Source organism: Branchiostoma belcheri, unplaced genomic scaffold, assembly GCF_001625305.1.
Source record: "Branchiostoma belcheri isolate BF01 breed outbred unplaced genomic scaffold, Haploidv18h27 scaffold34, whole genome shotgun sequence".
NCBI lineage: Eukaryota > Metazoa > Chordata > Leptocardii > Amphioxiformes > Branchiostomatidae > Branchiostoma > Branchiostoma belcheri.
The window spans coordinates 385,315-398,923 of NW_017803954.1; the positions used below are offsets into that span (position 1 = coordinate 385,315).

The 13,609-nt window shown below is 40.5% G+C and overlaps 1 protein-coding gene across 1 annotated transcript in view; it reads right to left on the minus strand.

The window, feature by feature from the left end:
- Positions 1-13,609, minus strand: part of LOC109475559 (shootin-1-like) — a 41,262-nt gene that overhangs the window by 2,390 nt on the left and 25,263 nt on the right. Inside the window, exons 6-13 of the mRNA XM_019776227.1 lie at positions 3,446-3,540; positions 2,954-3,089; positions 2,646-2,743; positions 2,346-2,427; positions 1,969-2,063; positions 1,616-1,762; positions 1,316-1,460; positions 886-1,050 (exon numbers count right to left, since the gene is read on the minus strand). Coding sequence (XP_019631786.1) covers positions 886-1,050; positions 1,316-1,460; positions 1,616-1,762; positions 1,969-2,063; positions 2,346-2,427; positions 2,646-2,743; positions 2,954-3,089; positions 3,446-3,540 — 963 coding nt within the window. The remainder of the gene's footprint in view (positions 1-885; positions 1,051-1,315; positions 1,461-1,615; positions 1,763-1,968; positions 2,064-2,345; positions 2,428-2,645; positions 2,744-2,953; positions 3,090-3,445; positions 3,541-13,609) is intronic.

Below are 13,609 nucleotides of genomic sequence, written 5' to 3' on the forward strand. Positions count from 1 at the left end.
AGCATGGGACAGAAGGAGGACGAATTGTGGAAAGTTGTGAATGATTCAGGGACTTATCACTTCTCAGGTATCTTATAATAAATACAAGCGCATTGAAAAAATGAACTCCCCCTGGCAGCCTTGCTTCAAACTACAGCTTCTTCTCAAATGGACTGCAAATTGTTGCACACTTGGCATAAGCTATGCTTGCAATGATTTGTGGTTTTGTATTTATTGGTAATACACATAATGTAAACCTGAGCTGCTATACAACAAGAGTTGCAAAGCCACAGTAAGGGATGAAAAGGGACACACAGACACAGAAGTTTGGACACAAACCTGTGCTGGTAGGGGTGGAGGATCCAGACCCAGACCCAGATCCTGATTCAGCAGTAGGTGATGAAATAAATGTTTCAGGAAGGGCTGTTAGTAGGTTCAGGAATGGGCAGACAAGGAATGGATCACACACAGATCTACATCTGATACAACAGATGTACATCTTGGTCTGGGAATAGCATCAAAAGTTAAGAGAAGGACAAAGAAAGATAGGTAAGATAGAGAACTCTTACACACTCTATCAGTTAAGATTATGACAATAACTTCTTGAGATTAGAAGAGTATAATTTCTGTAAATCTAACCTCCCATTTTCCAATATACAACTGTTACAATGTTCTTGTTGGTGTAAACTTGACAGCACTATTCTATACTGAAACCTGTTATAGTGGCTGCATGAACTTGTCCTTGTACATTGTACTCATTCTTTGTAACTACATGTATCAGTACTATGCTCTATTATTGTTTCATAACTTTATTGATGTTTCAAGAACTTTTGGATGACACAAGATGGATAACAGGCAGGGATTCACCTTTAAGTTAGTGTTCTCTTAGTGTTAATAAAAACTGACCTTTGCCATCCTTTCCTTTGGCCTGAGGCTTCTTCTTGTTGCCTCTCTGTCCCAGGATGCTGATCAGACTGCGGATGGGGTTGACAGGAGGAGGAGGGGGAGGGGGGAGAGGGGGTGGTGGAGGGGGAGGGATTGGCTGCAGCAGCTTCTCTTCCAGCTCTTTGACTAGAGAATAAACAAAAATACACAAGTGGTATAGTAAACATTGAAGTAGAGGAAGAGTTTCTCAATTTTGGACAATTTCAACCCCAAATTATCTACTGCATGTAATAGATTGCTTTCAACCAGTCCCACCACAATATGGGGTACCCGGTAATTTCAAGCACAAAACCATGTCCACACATTTCACTGCAGCTATTATTGATATATTACTAACATGCAACATGCTCTTCTGTGTGCTTCTAACTTTGTCATACTCCTAGAAACTGACCTTGTTTCTCCAGTGCCTTGACCTTCTCCTCTGCCTCCTGCGCTCGTTTCTCCTGTGCCTCTGTCTCCTCCATCGCCAGGGTAACCTTCTTCTCCAGCTCCTCCACATCTGCTGCCGTGGTAACCTGCTCCTCCATCTCCTTTATCTGCCGTGGAGAGAAGTCTTGTTTGATTGTTGTCACAACCAGTATCATAGCCTCAACTGATTTTAAGATCATCCCTAATATTGAAGAACAAAGTACAAAATGTAGCATGATTGTAAAAACCAATGACTTCCATGGTGTACAAACCATGACTGTACCTTCTGTTCATGTTCAAACCTCTCCTGCTCCAGTGATGTCGTCAGCTCTTCTACTTCCTGTAGAGATTTCGTCAGTCGTTCGTCTGCTGCCACTGACTGCATGACAATGACACTCTGCCTGGCCATGGCCTTCTGCTGACGCAACATCTGCAGAGAAATAATTTTCCCGTTTGGAGAGCATCAAGATTTAATCTTAGAGATAGAACATCAATCATCGGTTTGGGATGTGATTGGAAGCTACCACAAATTTTAAGTTACATTCTGTGATCTCAATTCTAGTATGATGCATGCGCCCAAGTTCCACTATCCCAGTTTGGCATTTCGTTGTCTGACAGTAAATTATAAGGACTAACCTCTGCAGCGTAGCTCTCTGCCCTCACTCTGCAGCTCTTCTCCATGTCAAACTTGGATCTCAAGTCCTGGTACTCCCCAAGGGCTAACACAGAAACTGCAAGGACACAAAATGGAGTCAGCATGCTCAATGCTAAGGTAGAGAAGAGCATGAACAGTTATGAGAACTAGGCAACGGGAGATGGCAGACTTCAGCCCCTTACCCATACTGCTTTGCAACCCTTCCAGTCCTACAGACACAAATAGCAAATAAATAGCAGCCCTAAAGATGTTTGGGAATAACAGACACACAGACAGACAGGCCAACAGCAATACTTCACTATTTCTGGGGAAGGTAATAATTACTGAACGGATGTGAAGATGGCACAGACTGACTCACCTCTCTGGAACTTCTTGATGGTCTCCTCCAGGGAAACCTGTGTCTTCTTTGTCTCCTGGTGCTGTGTGCACTCCTCTACATACTGTGGTGGAAAAAAACACAATTCTTACACAGCTCATCTCTCACAAAATCTATGCTTATCACAAATATTACAAATAAGATTCAGTATTTTACAGTCAGGGTATGATGCAGTTTCACAGCAAAAAATTCTTAATCATCCTAAATGGTAAGCTTATATAAATACACGTGCAGTTGAATGAAAATTACAGCTAGATGACGAACTAGATGAGGATATCTGACCTGTTGGTTGATGATCCTGATGTCTTCCTCAGCCTTCTCTAGTTTCCTTTGTGTTCTGGACTGGAGAAGCTTCAGCTCAGACAACTCATCACTCAACTCTGCAGGGAATAAAGTTCATCAGTTCTACATTGTATACTGTACTGGAGACTTGTCATTTCTCGTTGCAGCCAGCAAAATCCAACAACACACTGTAAAGGAAACGGTTTTGATTTAAGTACAAATCTTCAGCTTTATTTCATCATACATATTGTTATGAGCAGTGCAATGGCCAGGTGAGTTAGTGTCTACCAACACAAATCAGAACTGACCTCTGTTTCTGGCATTGAGTCTTTCCACTTCTGAGTCGTCTCCGTTCTCGAACACAGGGATTTCCGGTAGCTGTCCGCCGTGCTGCTGAATGAACATCTGACTCGCTCTCTTCAGCTGCTTGTTCTCCTTCACGATCTGCAGGTAAGGAGGGGACATGTTTCCAACCAACCACAAGAATTTACTGACACCTCAACATGTCTAATATTTTCTAAGGCCCAGTCTGCTCTGTCACACAAAATAATACTTGGTAATGGTAGTTTATCAGACAGGGTCCTCAGACAGGGCCAGCTTCACTTTCAGTCACATAACATCATAGCAGTGTTGTTAACTACAGGGAACACCAATATTTCAGTACTGTCTGTACTCCTGGGCATGCACCATGTATGTAATCTATAATGAACGAAACCTAACTACTGGAACAGGGATTACAGTTCAGCATTTAAGGTATTTGATTGTCTAGAAACTTGTATAACAATGTATAGAATACATACATTAGCAGCATATTTCTCTGCCTCTTCCCTGCAGTTCTTCTCCACATCAAGACTTGTTGTCACGTCCATATACTCATCATACACAGCCTCCGATACTGTAACAAAGGAAACACAGGCCTTAGTTATATACGCTGAGTGTTTATGAATGAGAAGAAATCGTACAATCTATTGTAACATGTTAAGACTATATACAAAGCACTGCTTTAGCAAAGATTGTAAGCTTATACACCATGATTGTATAGCATAAATAATGTAATGTACAATCGACATTTGTCAACTGTTTTAGCCCCTGCACTTTCACAGGAAATGGCTAGGTGGCACTAATCTCAATCTGAATTCTCAATTACATGGTCATGAAAAATCACCTTGACACTCTTCTTGATCCACAGGGAGCCTTGAATACTAGTATGTTTTTATCGAAGCATATAACCTAACTGCTTTATATTACTTCAAATTCAACAACTGCAGGTGATAATACATGACTTATAGAGTCAGTATAAAAACAAAATAATATTACATTGTGACTGTACAAATTTGATGCCAATGTTGAACTCCATGAACCAGGTAGATGTGCAGTATTTTTTTGCAACACTCATAATACTGGTTAACTTATTCATGCAAAGCCGCCAACCAATTACTCGTTACTGATGTTTATGGAATTATGCTATTTGTCAACAGAAAGTGGCAATCAATCAATCTATTTTCTCTCCTACAATGATCTGATGGGAGAAATCTAAGTATTCAGACACAATCATGCACATCATAGGAGCCAGCAAATATGTGACGGATTAACATCAGTGATGGATGGAGATCCCTGTATCCATGGTGATAACAGCATTACTCTCCCTGCCCTCCCTATTTTCCAATTGAAACTTGACGATACATCACTTCCCTGCAAAAGTAGGTCAGTGTCTGCTCTACCCTTACAGGTAGCGGCCTCAGAATTCCTTACCTACTGATTTATTTGGTAACATACACCTACAGTGTGGACCTTAACGATGTACAAAATGTACTTACTATATGGGCAAGGTGTCAGGTTTTCAGTGATGAATACTATCATAATACATGATGTAATGATGAATCTTTTTTACGGAATTTGTTCCCCCATTTTGTCTGGAATAACACACAACTGCTGTTTATGATCCATATAATGAGAAAAGTATGTCACGATAGCATCATAAACATAAGTATTCTATCCATAAACTGTGGGAGAAATAAAGAAAACAGAACCGCAAATGTCTGCCTTTATTGCAATGCGAGCGCCCAAACCTTTCCTGTTCGAATGCAACGCTAAGATGACAAATGCTGGCCTAATGCTAGCCAAAGGTTAAAATACAAGATATGAAGAGGGTCCGAGCTCGTTATAGACAAAATAGCAATCCCGTAAGTAGAGATACTCCCACAGCGTATTTTATGTCGTACAAGGGGCGGCCATTTCCACCCAATCGATTGCCACAAGGATGTTACTTTTTTGATAGATTGCTCATTTTCCGAGCGAAAGTACGCATGATATTGCACTTTTCGTTCAGAAGTACGCCACGCAATAATGGAACCTATCTACACTCCGGCTAATAATGTACTTCCGCTGGGAGGGGGACAAATTTGTCAACACTTTGACAGAAAATTGCTTTGGATGTCACCCATAGATCTGCTGCTGTGGCAGCAGCCAATCAGAGGTCAGCAAACTAATGGGCAAGAAATATCAAATATGCACGCATTTCTCCGTGGTGGTGCTGTTCTAATCTGCGTTATCTGTCACGGTTATTTAGTGGGGACACACATTTAACGTTTGCAGGAAGGGTCATTTGTTGCGCGGGATTCGCCAGGTAAGAAACGTGCAGACAGTTTCCGTTGTCCATTACAACCTGGACAAATCCCAGGGTACTCGTGGAACAACAACGCATCCTTAAACTGCAACAAAACTCCTTTCCATGGCTCAGTAGTCATACAAGATGTTATAGGAACAGCCTTGCAAAGGTTTGGATCGCTGTAGTTTACCGCCAACGTCGCTCCCTTGACGATAGCGACCAGGATTTTGGATCATCAAATTTCTTCTGATATATTGTACCATTCACACTGGCTTGGTAGTGCTTATTACTGGTAAATAGATTTCATGTTATCTAAGAAAGGTACCAGAAAGTCCCACCTCTTTTGTCCAAAGTGATATTTTCCACAGTTGATTTAAGACTTCAGTTATTTCAACAATTCCCTCATCTGAAGACTCATGAAGGTACATCTCTTATATGAATTAGCACTAGAACCAAAAAATGATACCCTTCATGTGTTTGTTTGGTGACATGCATCCCTCCTACGAAGTCACAAAGCAAAGATGGCAGAGGGCACTTCATTAGTGCACGTATGACTGACTGCGAAGCACAGTGTAGGCATGCTACCAGATGACATGTCACCTTTGAATTAAATGATCCTTCACAAATGTTTCCAGTCGCTGCCTCGTCTTTGTGGTTCATTTCTACCACAGACAATTAGGGAGGCTGTGGGCACTTTGTCAAAGAGAAGCAAAATTGTCGTACAGGTTCACGGGTCGCCTTTCCTGCTATTTGCCCCTGAAAGGCACGGAGGAAGGACATCTGTCTTCGGCTTAAGGAACTTTTGTGTCAGTAAAATGTTTTGTGAAGTCATTTTTGTTGAGCTTGAGTTATTGCATGGTGGCAGTAAAAGTGGAGCGTTTGTCAAGTTTGATTGTGATGAGGAGCGTCCCAAAGTCCCATCTTGGATGCGATGGAGAAACACAATTATGGCTGTAACCAATCTTTTTTCATTATTTCTGCTTGCCTTTGTTCATGGTTAGACTACATATTTTGTATGATGGCTTCTGAAAGAAGAGTGCATTTTCGACATTTTGCTCTAAAATTTGCACCATACCATCCAAAGATACAGACTCAAAGATGACAAAAACACAATCAAAAACACAATGTCAGTTCCACTGGAATGTAAAAAAGGTAATTTCTATTTCCAGAAGAAAATATGCAATTACAATGGACACAAATGAATCTGCTCTTCAAACATTTTTGAAGGTAACAATTATATCATATTCTTTTCAATTATGATATCAAGTTGATACAGTATTTAGTGTGGTTGGTCTGACAATACATAGGAATGTTTAACCAACAATCAGTGAAACAAGCAGTTACCTTCCCTGAGCCCTACATCTCATTTCGTATCAATGAATATCAGAGCAGCCATCAACATTAGCCATAACAAGGCGATAATGACACTGTATACGGCACTTAATAGACATGCAATACCCGGGGTTTCAATATGTTTGGGAGCCTGTATCCTGGATAACACCTGTTCAGACAAACAAATGTGAGGCTTGCACTACTGGCAAAAGTCCAGGCTCTAGCAGGAAGGTTCATTTGCGATGGTGAACAACACATCTTGATATATGAAACCCAACATTTGGTCCAACACAGAGTGAGAAGCATGAAATTGTCTGCTTTAGCCTTCTCAGAAAGGATGACCCACCACTGACTTCTAAGTCATGTGATTCGAGAAGGTCTAGGTGCAACTCAGCCTTTGACTGCTTTAGACGGGCAGCTTTAAGTATTCTGAAATATTCTTAGAAAGCCATTACTGAGTGTGTTTCAGGTATTTCAGTTTCACCTTCAGTTGTCAAAGGCATTACAGGAGACAGATTAGTTGCCAGTTTATTTTCATAAGTACATGTGCCCCTGCCGGGATTCCTTTTTCTATGGGCAAATACACTGGTATTGCTGATTCCAAAAAATCTTTTGTAAGACAATCTGTATCTGTATCTGTATAGCCGGTATAACCGCCTTTCGGCGCGTAACACACCAGCTTCGCAGGCACGCGGCGCGGCGGCAGCTGGCTATATTACACCGATCGACTTGTTACACCTAACCCTTGAACTTCTAGCTCTAGACATTGTTTAAAGCTATCTATTGACAATGCCCCTACTGTACTTGGTGACAGTGAGTTCCACTCTGCGATCTAATGCTACTTACTTGATTTTCCACACTTCTGTGCATATTCAATTACCAAAAATATGAAACTTGCAATTTCTTTCCCTTTCCATTACCTGTAAACTCGAATTCAACTATTTACTGGTAATTCCTACACAGTGTTGTAATTCATAGATTATGAAAGCCATGAAAACTTAAGCTCTGACTGTAGCAGCAGTATTTTCAAAACCCAAAATTAGAACTTCTCTTAGTAATATTGTCTTGACATCAATAAAGTCATAAACTAAAAGATAAACTTGTCTTTATAAATTATGGTTACATTTCTTTTAAGACATCAATAAAATGCATGCCAGTATGCCTCACTCCGGGTGGTGCTAATCAAAGCTACACAGTCGTATCACAGCGTAACTTTCACACAGATTCCCATTCCGAATTGCGTCTTAAGTGTGACGAGGGAGCCAGGTGAGACTGGGTGATTACTGGTAACTTTGCGTGGGATTTAATCATTACCACATTGTTACAACTCTGCAAATTCCTTTCATTAGTTGCAACAATTGACAGATTGATAAAAGCAATCTTATCATTACAAGACTTTTGCTGTGCTTCTGGCAAAGTGTAACTATATCACTATGTCTTGAGCTTGGAGGTAAACTAATCAAAGTGTGGAGATCATCCACAAAGACAGTGTACAAGCTGCAAGTAAAGATAAGTCAAGAAAAACAATATGCCTCAAACGCATAACATATATTATACGTAAATTAACTTAATGAATCTTTATCGTATTGATCTGTAATATGCATTTGGCACCCTATATTTCAAGGGCTGGTGGTAGGACAGCATAACCTACATGAAGGTATAATGTATGGAATAATCTTAACATGGTAACTCTGGTTGGTTCTTTAATTCCCATCTGAAACTTGATTATAGTTTAGTTTTTTCCTGCCAGAGATTGTGGTGGTACTCGTTGAGGATAAGAAGATTCCACAATGCCAAGTGGAATGGTGACCAAACACTGTGTATCAGACCAGGACTAAAAGCCATAATGACATCTCCCCCCCCCCTTCCCGTACCTGACCATGCTCCAAAATGTAGCTGTGCCGTTAACGTAAAACATTTAATCTTCCACAGCACCTTAAGACATGGCATCCCCAGGAACAAGACATGTTGATTGATTGTAGTATAAGCACTCATAATGTGTAGATAAGATTTGGGCTGGACCATTCATCAAAACACAGCCTGCACTTCGGAGATAAATTTGGAGGCGAGAAACGATCTGACCGTGACGATCCACCGATTTTCATCACTTATTGATCCTTTTGAGCAGAAACCAAGTAAATTCAATTATCACTTCCTTGGACGCCATCTTCACTGAGAATTAAGATGCCAACAAGGGGGGCATTCTTGCTGAAGATGCTTGGCATGGGCCGAACTAATGTACTTGCTTGGAGCAAGGACATTAGTTTGGAGATAATTCATAAATGTTGATCATGTGAGTTTAAAGGAAAAGGAGAGCATCAGAATTGTTTTCATTCTTCTCCATCTCTTTGTCAAAACCTAGTGCACATCGTAATTTAGATCAATGGGTTTTGGATGTTCATGTTTTAAATACAATGTAGTTGGAATAAAATTAATGTTACATCAGTTCTATGGATATCCAACAAGTTAACTTTGCTTTCCACAATATATTGAGTAAATCATACTATAACAAACCTTTTATTTCCAACAAAAACTGAAACAACTGAGTTGCAATGTCATATTACAGTGCATTTCAATACAATAAAAATGTACTTCATTTCAATACATCATTTAAAAAGCCAAAGTGCTGCAATAAAGGACACTATCATTCCCAAACAACTTGCGTCTCTCAATAAAACTGGTGTCTGAAAACCCATTCTTCATTGCTCTTGCCCTTGGGAGGCTGATCTTTGTGGGACCTCAGCTAGATAATTAAAACTCCACTTTACAGTGCATTTCATGTTCAGAAGGTGATCAGTTGTAGCGTTGGGTGGAGATTGGGTTCACAAGTTCCACTCATTTCCGCTGGCAGAACACCCGGAGCAGCAGTAAAACCGCAGTGAAACACAACTGTACCGCCTCCAATCTCCGTCCACGCCTCGCTGACAGCACTGCACCCTGACTGGTAATACTAAACTCCTCCAACTTTCCTAATTGATCCCATTTTTTTCTCGTTTAAAATATTTCCAGGCCACCCTGCATGAGCAGTTCAAGACCCAATCGAATCCGTCGGACTTTCTAATCATGCCGCGAAACGTGCGACAGTAAATACCAATGAAACAGGAAGAATACTTTTTGCCACACATGTAATAAGCCAGCAGATTGAAAGGCTGCAGACCAGTTAGAGGCAGCTTTTAAAATGTCACACCACCGTTATAGCACCAGTTTTATGGTCGATAAAATAGCGTAATAGAAGGCAGAATGACCGTGGAGCGACTAAGCACCTTACTGAGGTGTAACTTAATCAGCGAACCAATTTGGGGAACACTGGAACCTCCTGTACACGATTCTTCATCTCTCCCACAAGCAGTAATGTCTGAGGTTTACGTCTTAGATGGACAGAATTAACTTCACTGTTTCAGTTCATGATGGCCTTACTCACTGGGAAGTAGAGGAAATCCATAGGTCCATATAGAAATCAGGAGGTGTGGTTTATAGTGCGTTTAATGCTCCATGGTGTACTGACCATAAAGAAAGGTAACACAACATGGTTTCGAAACATTAATGTACCCATAGTTATGCTGTGTCAGATCACCGGCTAAAACAACTCTGGTGCATCTACAAATAAAACCATTACTTGGTTGATACGACTATATCATTTGCACCTTCTTATAAAGATTACCCAGAAAAAATACAAGTAAGAGAAGAAAAGTTCTGAAAGAAGACTGAAAAGTGTGTAGAAAAAGTCTACAGTAAAGCTTGTTGTTAAATATAGACAAAGAGATAATTTTTTTGAATATCTATTTGAGGTCTCGAAGAAACAATTTTCCCCATGTTGTCATTGTTTATTCTATAACAAGACAAATGCTGCTCCAGGGAAGTCCTACAATAATATTCTATATGCTTCACCTTGCATACTCTTGTGACCCTTCTGCTTGCAAAACAAGCCAGCATATCGGTAGCCCAGAAAGCACAGAATTATGAAATATGGCCTGATTTCATGCCACATAAAATCTGTCAATAGATGGTGGAATTATAAAAGAGCGTTGAAGGTGATTAACCCTGGAGTACTGGGTGTCGGGTAGGGGGTTGCTGGGAAAAAGTCGTCAGGCTGAAGATTTATGAGTCCTTTTGTGCGGTAATGTGGTGTGACGTTAAGTAGGTTTTACCCCGTTTCAAAGCAGGGGAAATTATCTGTGTGAAGAATTGTCCATAAAAAACTTTGTGCAAGCAATAGCTGGAATGCCACGGTTGTGATATTCTTTTTATGACAGTTAGTTTAGAGCTCTCCTGGGCTTAGCATAAAGGTACACAAAATTGATGGCCTCCTTGGAGGGGTCAGAGGTCAATGGCTTGTTAAAAACGGCGATAAGAAACAGAATATTAAGATCGGAAAACAGAACCGAGTGAACAGAACGCTGCCTGGGCGTGGATCGATTCAAGATGTTCTCAGAAAATGTCAGCAGAAGACACTGCTGCAGAATCGAAGAAGAAGGAAGTGGGAAAATGACATTGAAGAGTGGTTACGATAATATCGGAACAGATGCAATAAAAGCTCCCCTTTGCTATTTTTCTGCTTTACTGCAAATGGGGGTCAGCGTTGCTGCAGGGGAGATCAGTAAATATATTAGGCGCCTGTCATAAAAGATCATATTTGGCTTGCAAATTGCTGGTTTTACGTCCGACGTGGGCCCGCACCGGCCACCTGCCACATGGTATACATGTTCCTGCTCTGCTCTTACCATTGCCAGAAATGAATGACGGCCACTCAATAAATGTTCACCTGCAATGAACGAGTAATGCAGCAGTTTGTGAACATCCTAAAAATGAAGCTCTGAGTGAATCTGGAGTGCACCAAGGACCCAAAGTGAGGGGTATAAAAGGGTTTTATGGTTCTTCCTTTGGTTCTTATATAGACAGCGGGGTGACCCACATATTTGCAGCTTTTTGTTTCCTTTAGGGCTGTGTCATGAACAGGAACATAGTAGTGAGCGTACTAAAACTTCGCACATATTGTACTTTTGAATGAAAAATTCTAAATTTCAAAGGATCCATGCACCATCTTTATAGTGACCATTATCATGTTTATGTGAAGTTTAATGACATCATTTCAATCTGAAGCATAAAAAGTACATAGAACAAGTTTTACCATCCCTGATTATTATCAGCTTTATGCAAATTTCTATACAAAAATTAAGGTTAATGCGCTCAATTAATCTTTCTGATCGTTGTTACGACCACTGGGTGCATCGTAAACACAAGATCCAATCAGTGTCGCTAAAAAATAGCCTGCTGTCTGGTTTTACAGCTTCATTTATGTAATATTTTTGATTTGCATGCAAATGAAATGAATACATCATGATATACCAGGCATCAAAAAAAGTTTCCGATGAGTCATCGCAACAAGGGGCCCACAGAAGTCAATTTGAAGGACTGGATCAATTGAATTGTAAAAGCATGCTGCTTACAAAAAGAACTTTTACACTGATACCCTTTTTCTGAAATTCTATGTTGGCTTCAAACATGAGGACGAAAACTGCTCTTCCTTTTGTCTATGGCACAAGCTAGTGAAATCAATTGAGAATATACCAAAAGAAATATATTTGTTGATAAAAGTTCACGATTCAAATCAAAGTTGTGTCTTACTAGCATGTTGGCATTACATACGGATCTACAGCCCTACATCCATACTGTTCGTATAGTGTAGTAAGTGCATTTAAAAAGCCTCAACACAAAACATTTCCTGGACCAGTTGGCAGAGTTAGGCAGTCCCAGGTAAGCCAACTCAACAGGGAGCAGTTTCTAGTATACCACAGATGGCAACCTGCCAAAACAAAGAAATAAATGATACAAATTAAAGTAAAATACCTATGACAAGCAGTGTGAAAATAACAGCAGTGAAAAGGATTACTTTGAGTGGAACTTGTAGAAAAAACTTTACAAAACCAGAACTGTTATGCTGTCTTCATTGGTAGCATCCAACCCCTTACCAAATACAGTGCTTTGGTATTTACTGATGGTAAATTTGGAATGAAAACCACATTGTACTCCAACTTTCCCCTTCTTTAGATCTGCTTGTGAATGTCTTTAAAACTAGTCTGCAAGTTACGATGTGATCCTTCTTGAAGAGAGACAAATGAGGACATTTCCAACGACCTGATCACACACCACATAACGACTGCCCAACAAGATGTGCACGCTACTCACTTATTGATAAAGAGCTGTAGCGATAGGCACAGCCGGTACAAGCACTTTCACTGACCTACTTTCCCTCTCAGGGCATCCGGCGTGCAAGCATGCTGGGGATTTGGTAAACAGATGGAGGCCTTTACGACTGCTGAGTCACGAAAATACTCGCTTGGAACATTATCCCACTTAAGGCCAAATGGCACCGCTGAAGATAGAGACGTTGCCCTTCATTTGGATCATACTCGGCTATTTGCCCATGTCGTTACTGTACCAGCAAGATTCAATTATGTCCAGAACTAAGGAAGGGCTACATTGCCATCGTTTAAAAGCTATTCAGAAGAGTAGTACATTCTGTAATGTATTGAAATATGAGCGACATGTGGAGAGGCATTTCATGCAAATATGACTTTAAGCCATTAAGAGAAGAGTGCGCTACTACCATGACATTTGTCATGTTCAAAAGAGAACAACATCCAAACTGCATAAGAAATGCATAGCGCATCAAAAACTAAATTGAAAGTGGCAGGTCTTAAGAAATACTATGGGCACTATCAGTATTACATTACAAAGAAAACCACAAGAAAGTTCTATACCATAGAAAGGGCTAAGGACTGTACCAGTACTATTGAAGGCTGGATCAGTACCATGGAAAGCCCCACTGAAGGCTGTATCAGTACCATGGAAAGTGCCAATGCAGGGAGTAAAAGTACCATGGAAAGCCCAAATGAAGACTGTATCAGTACCATGGAAAGTGCCAATGAAGGCTGTACCAGTAAAAGGGAAACTTCTAATGTAGGGAGTATCAGTACCATCGAAAGTGCGCATAAAGGCTGTATCAGTACCATGGAATGTGCCG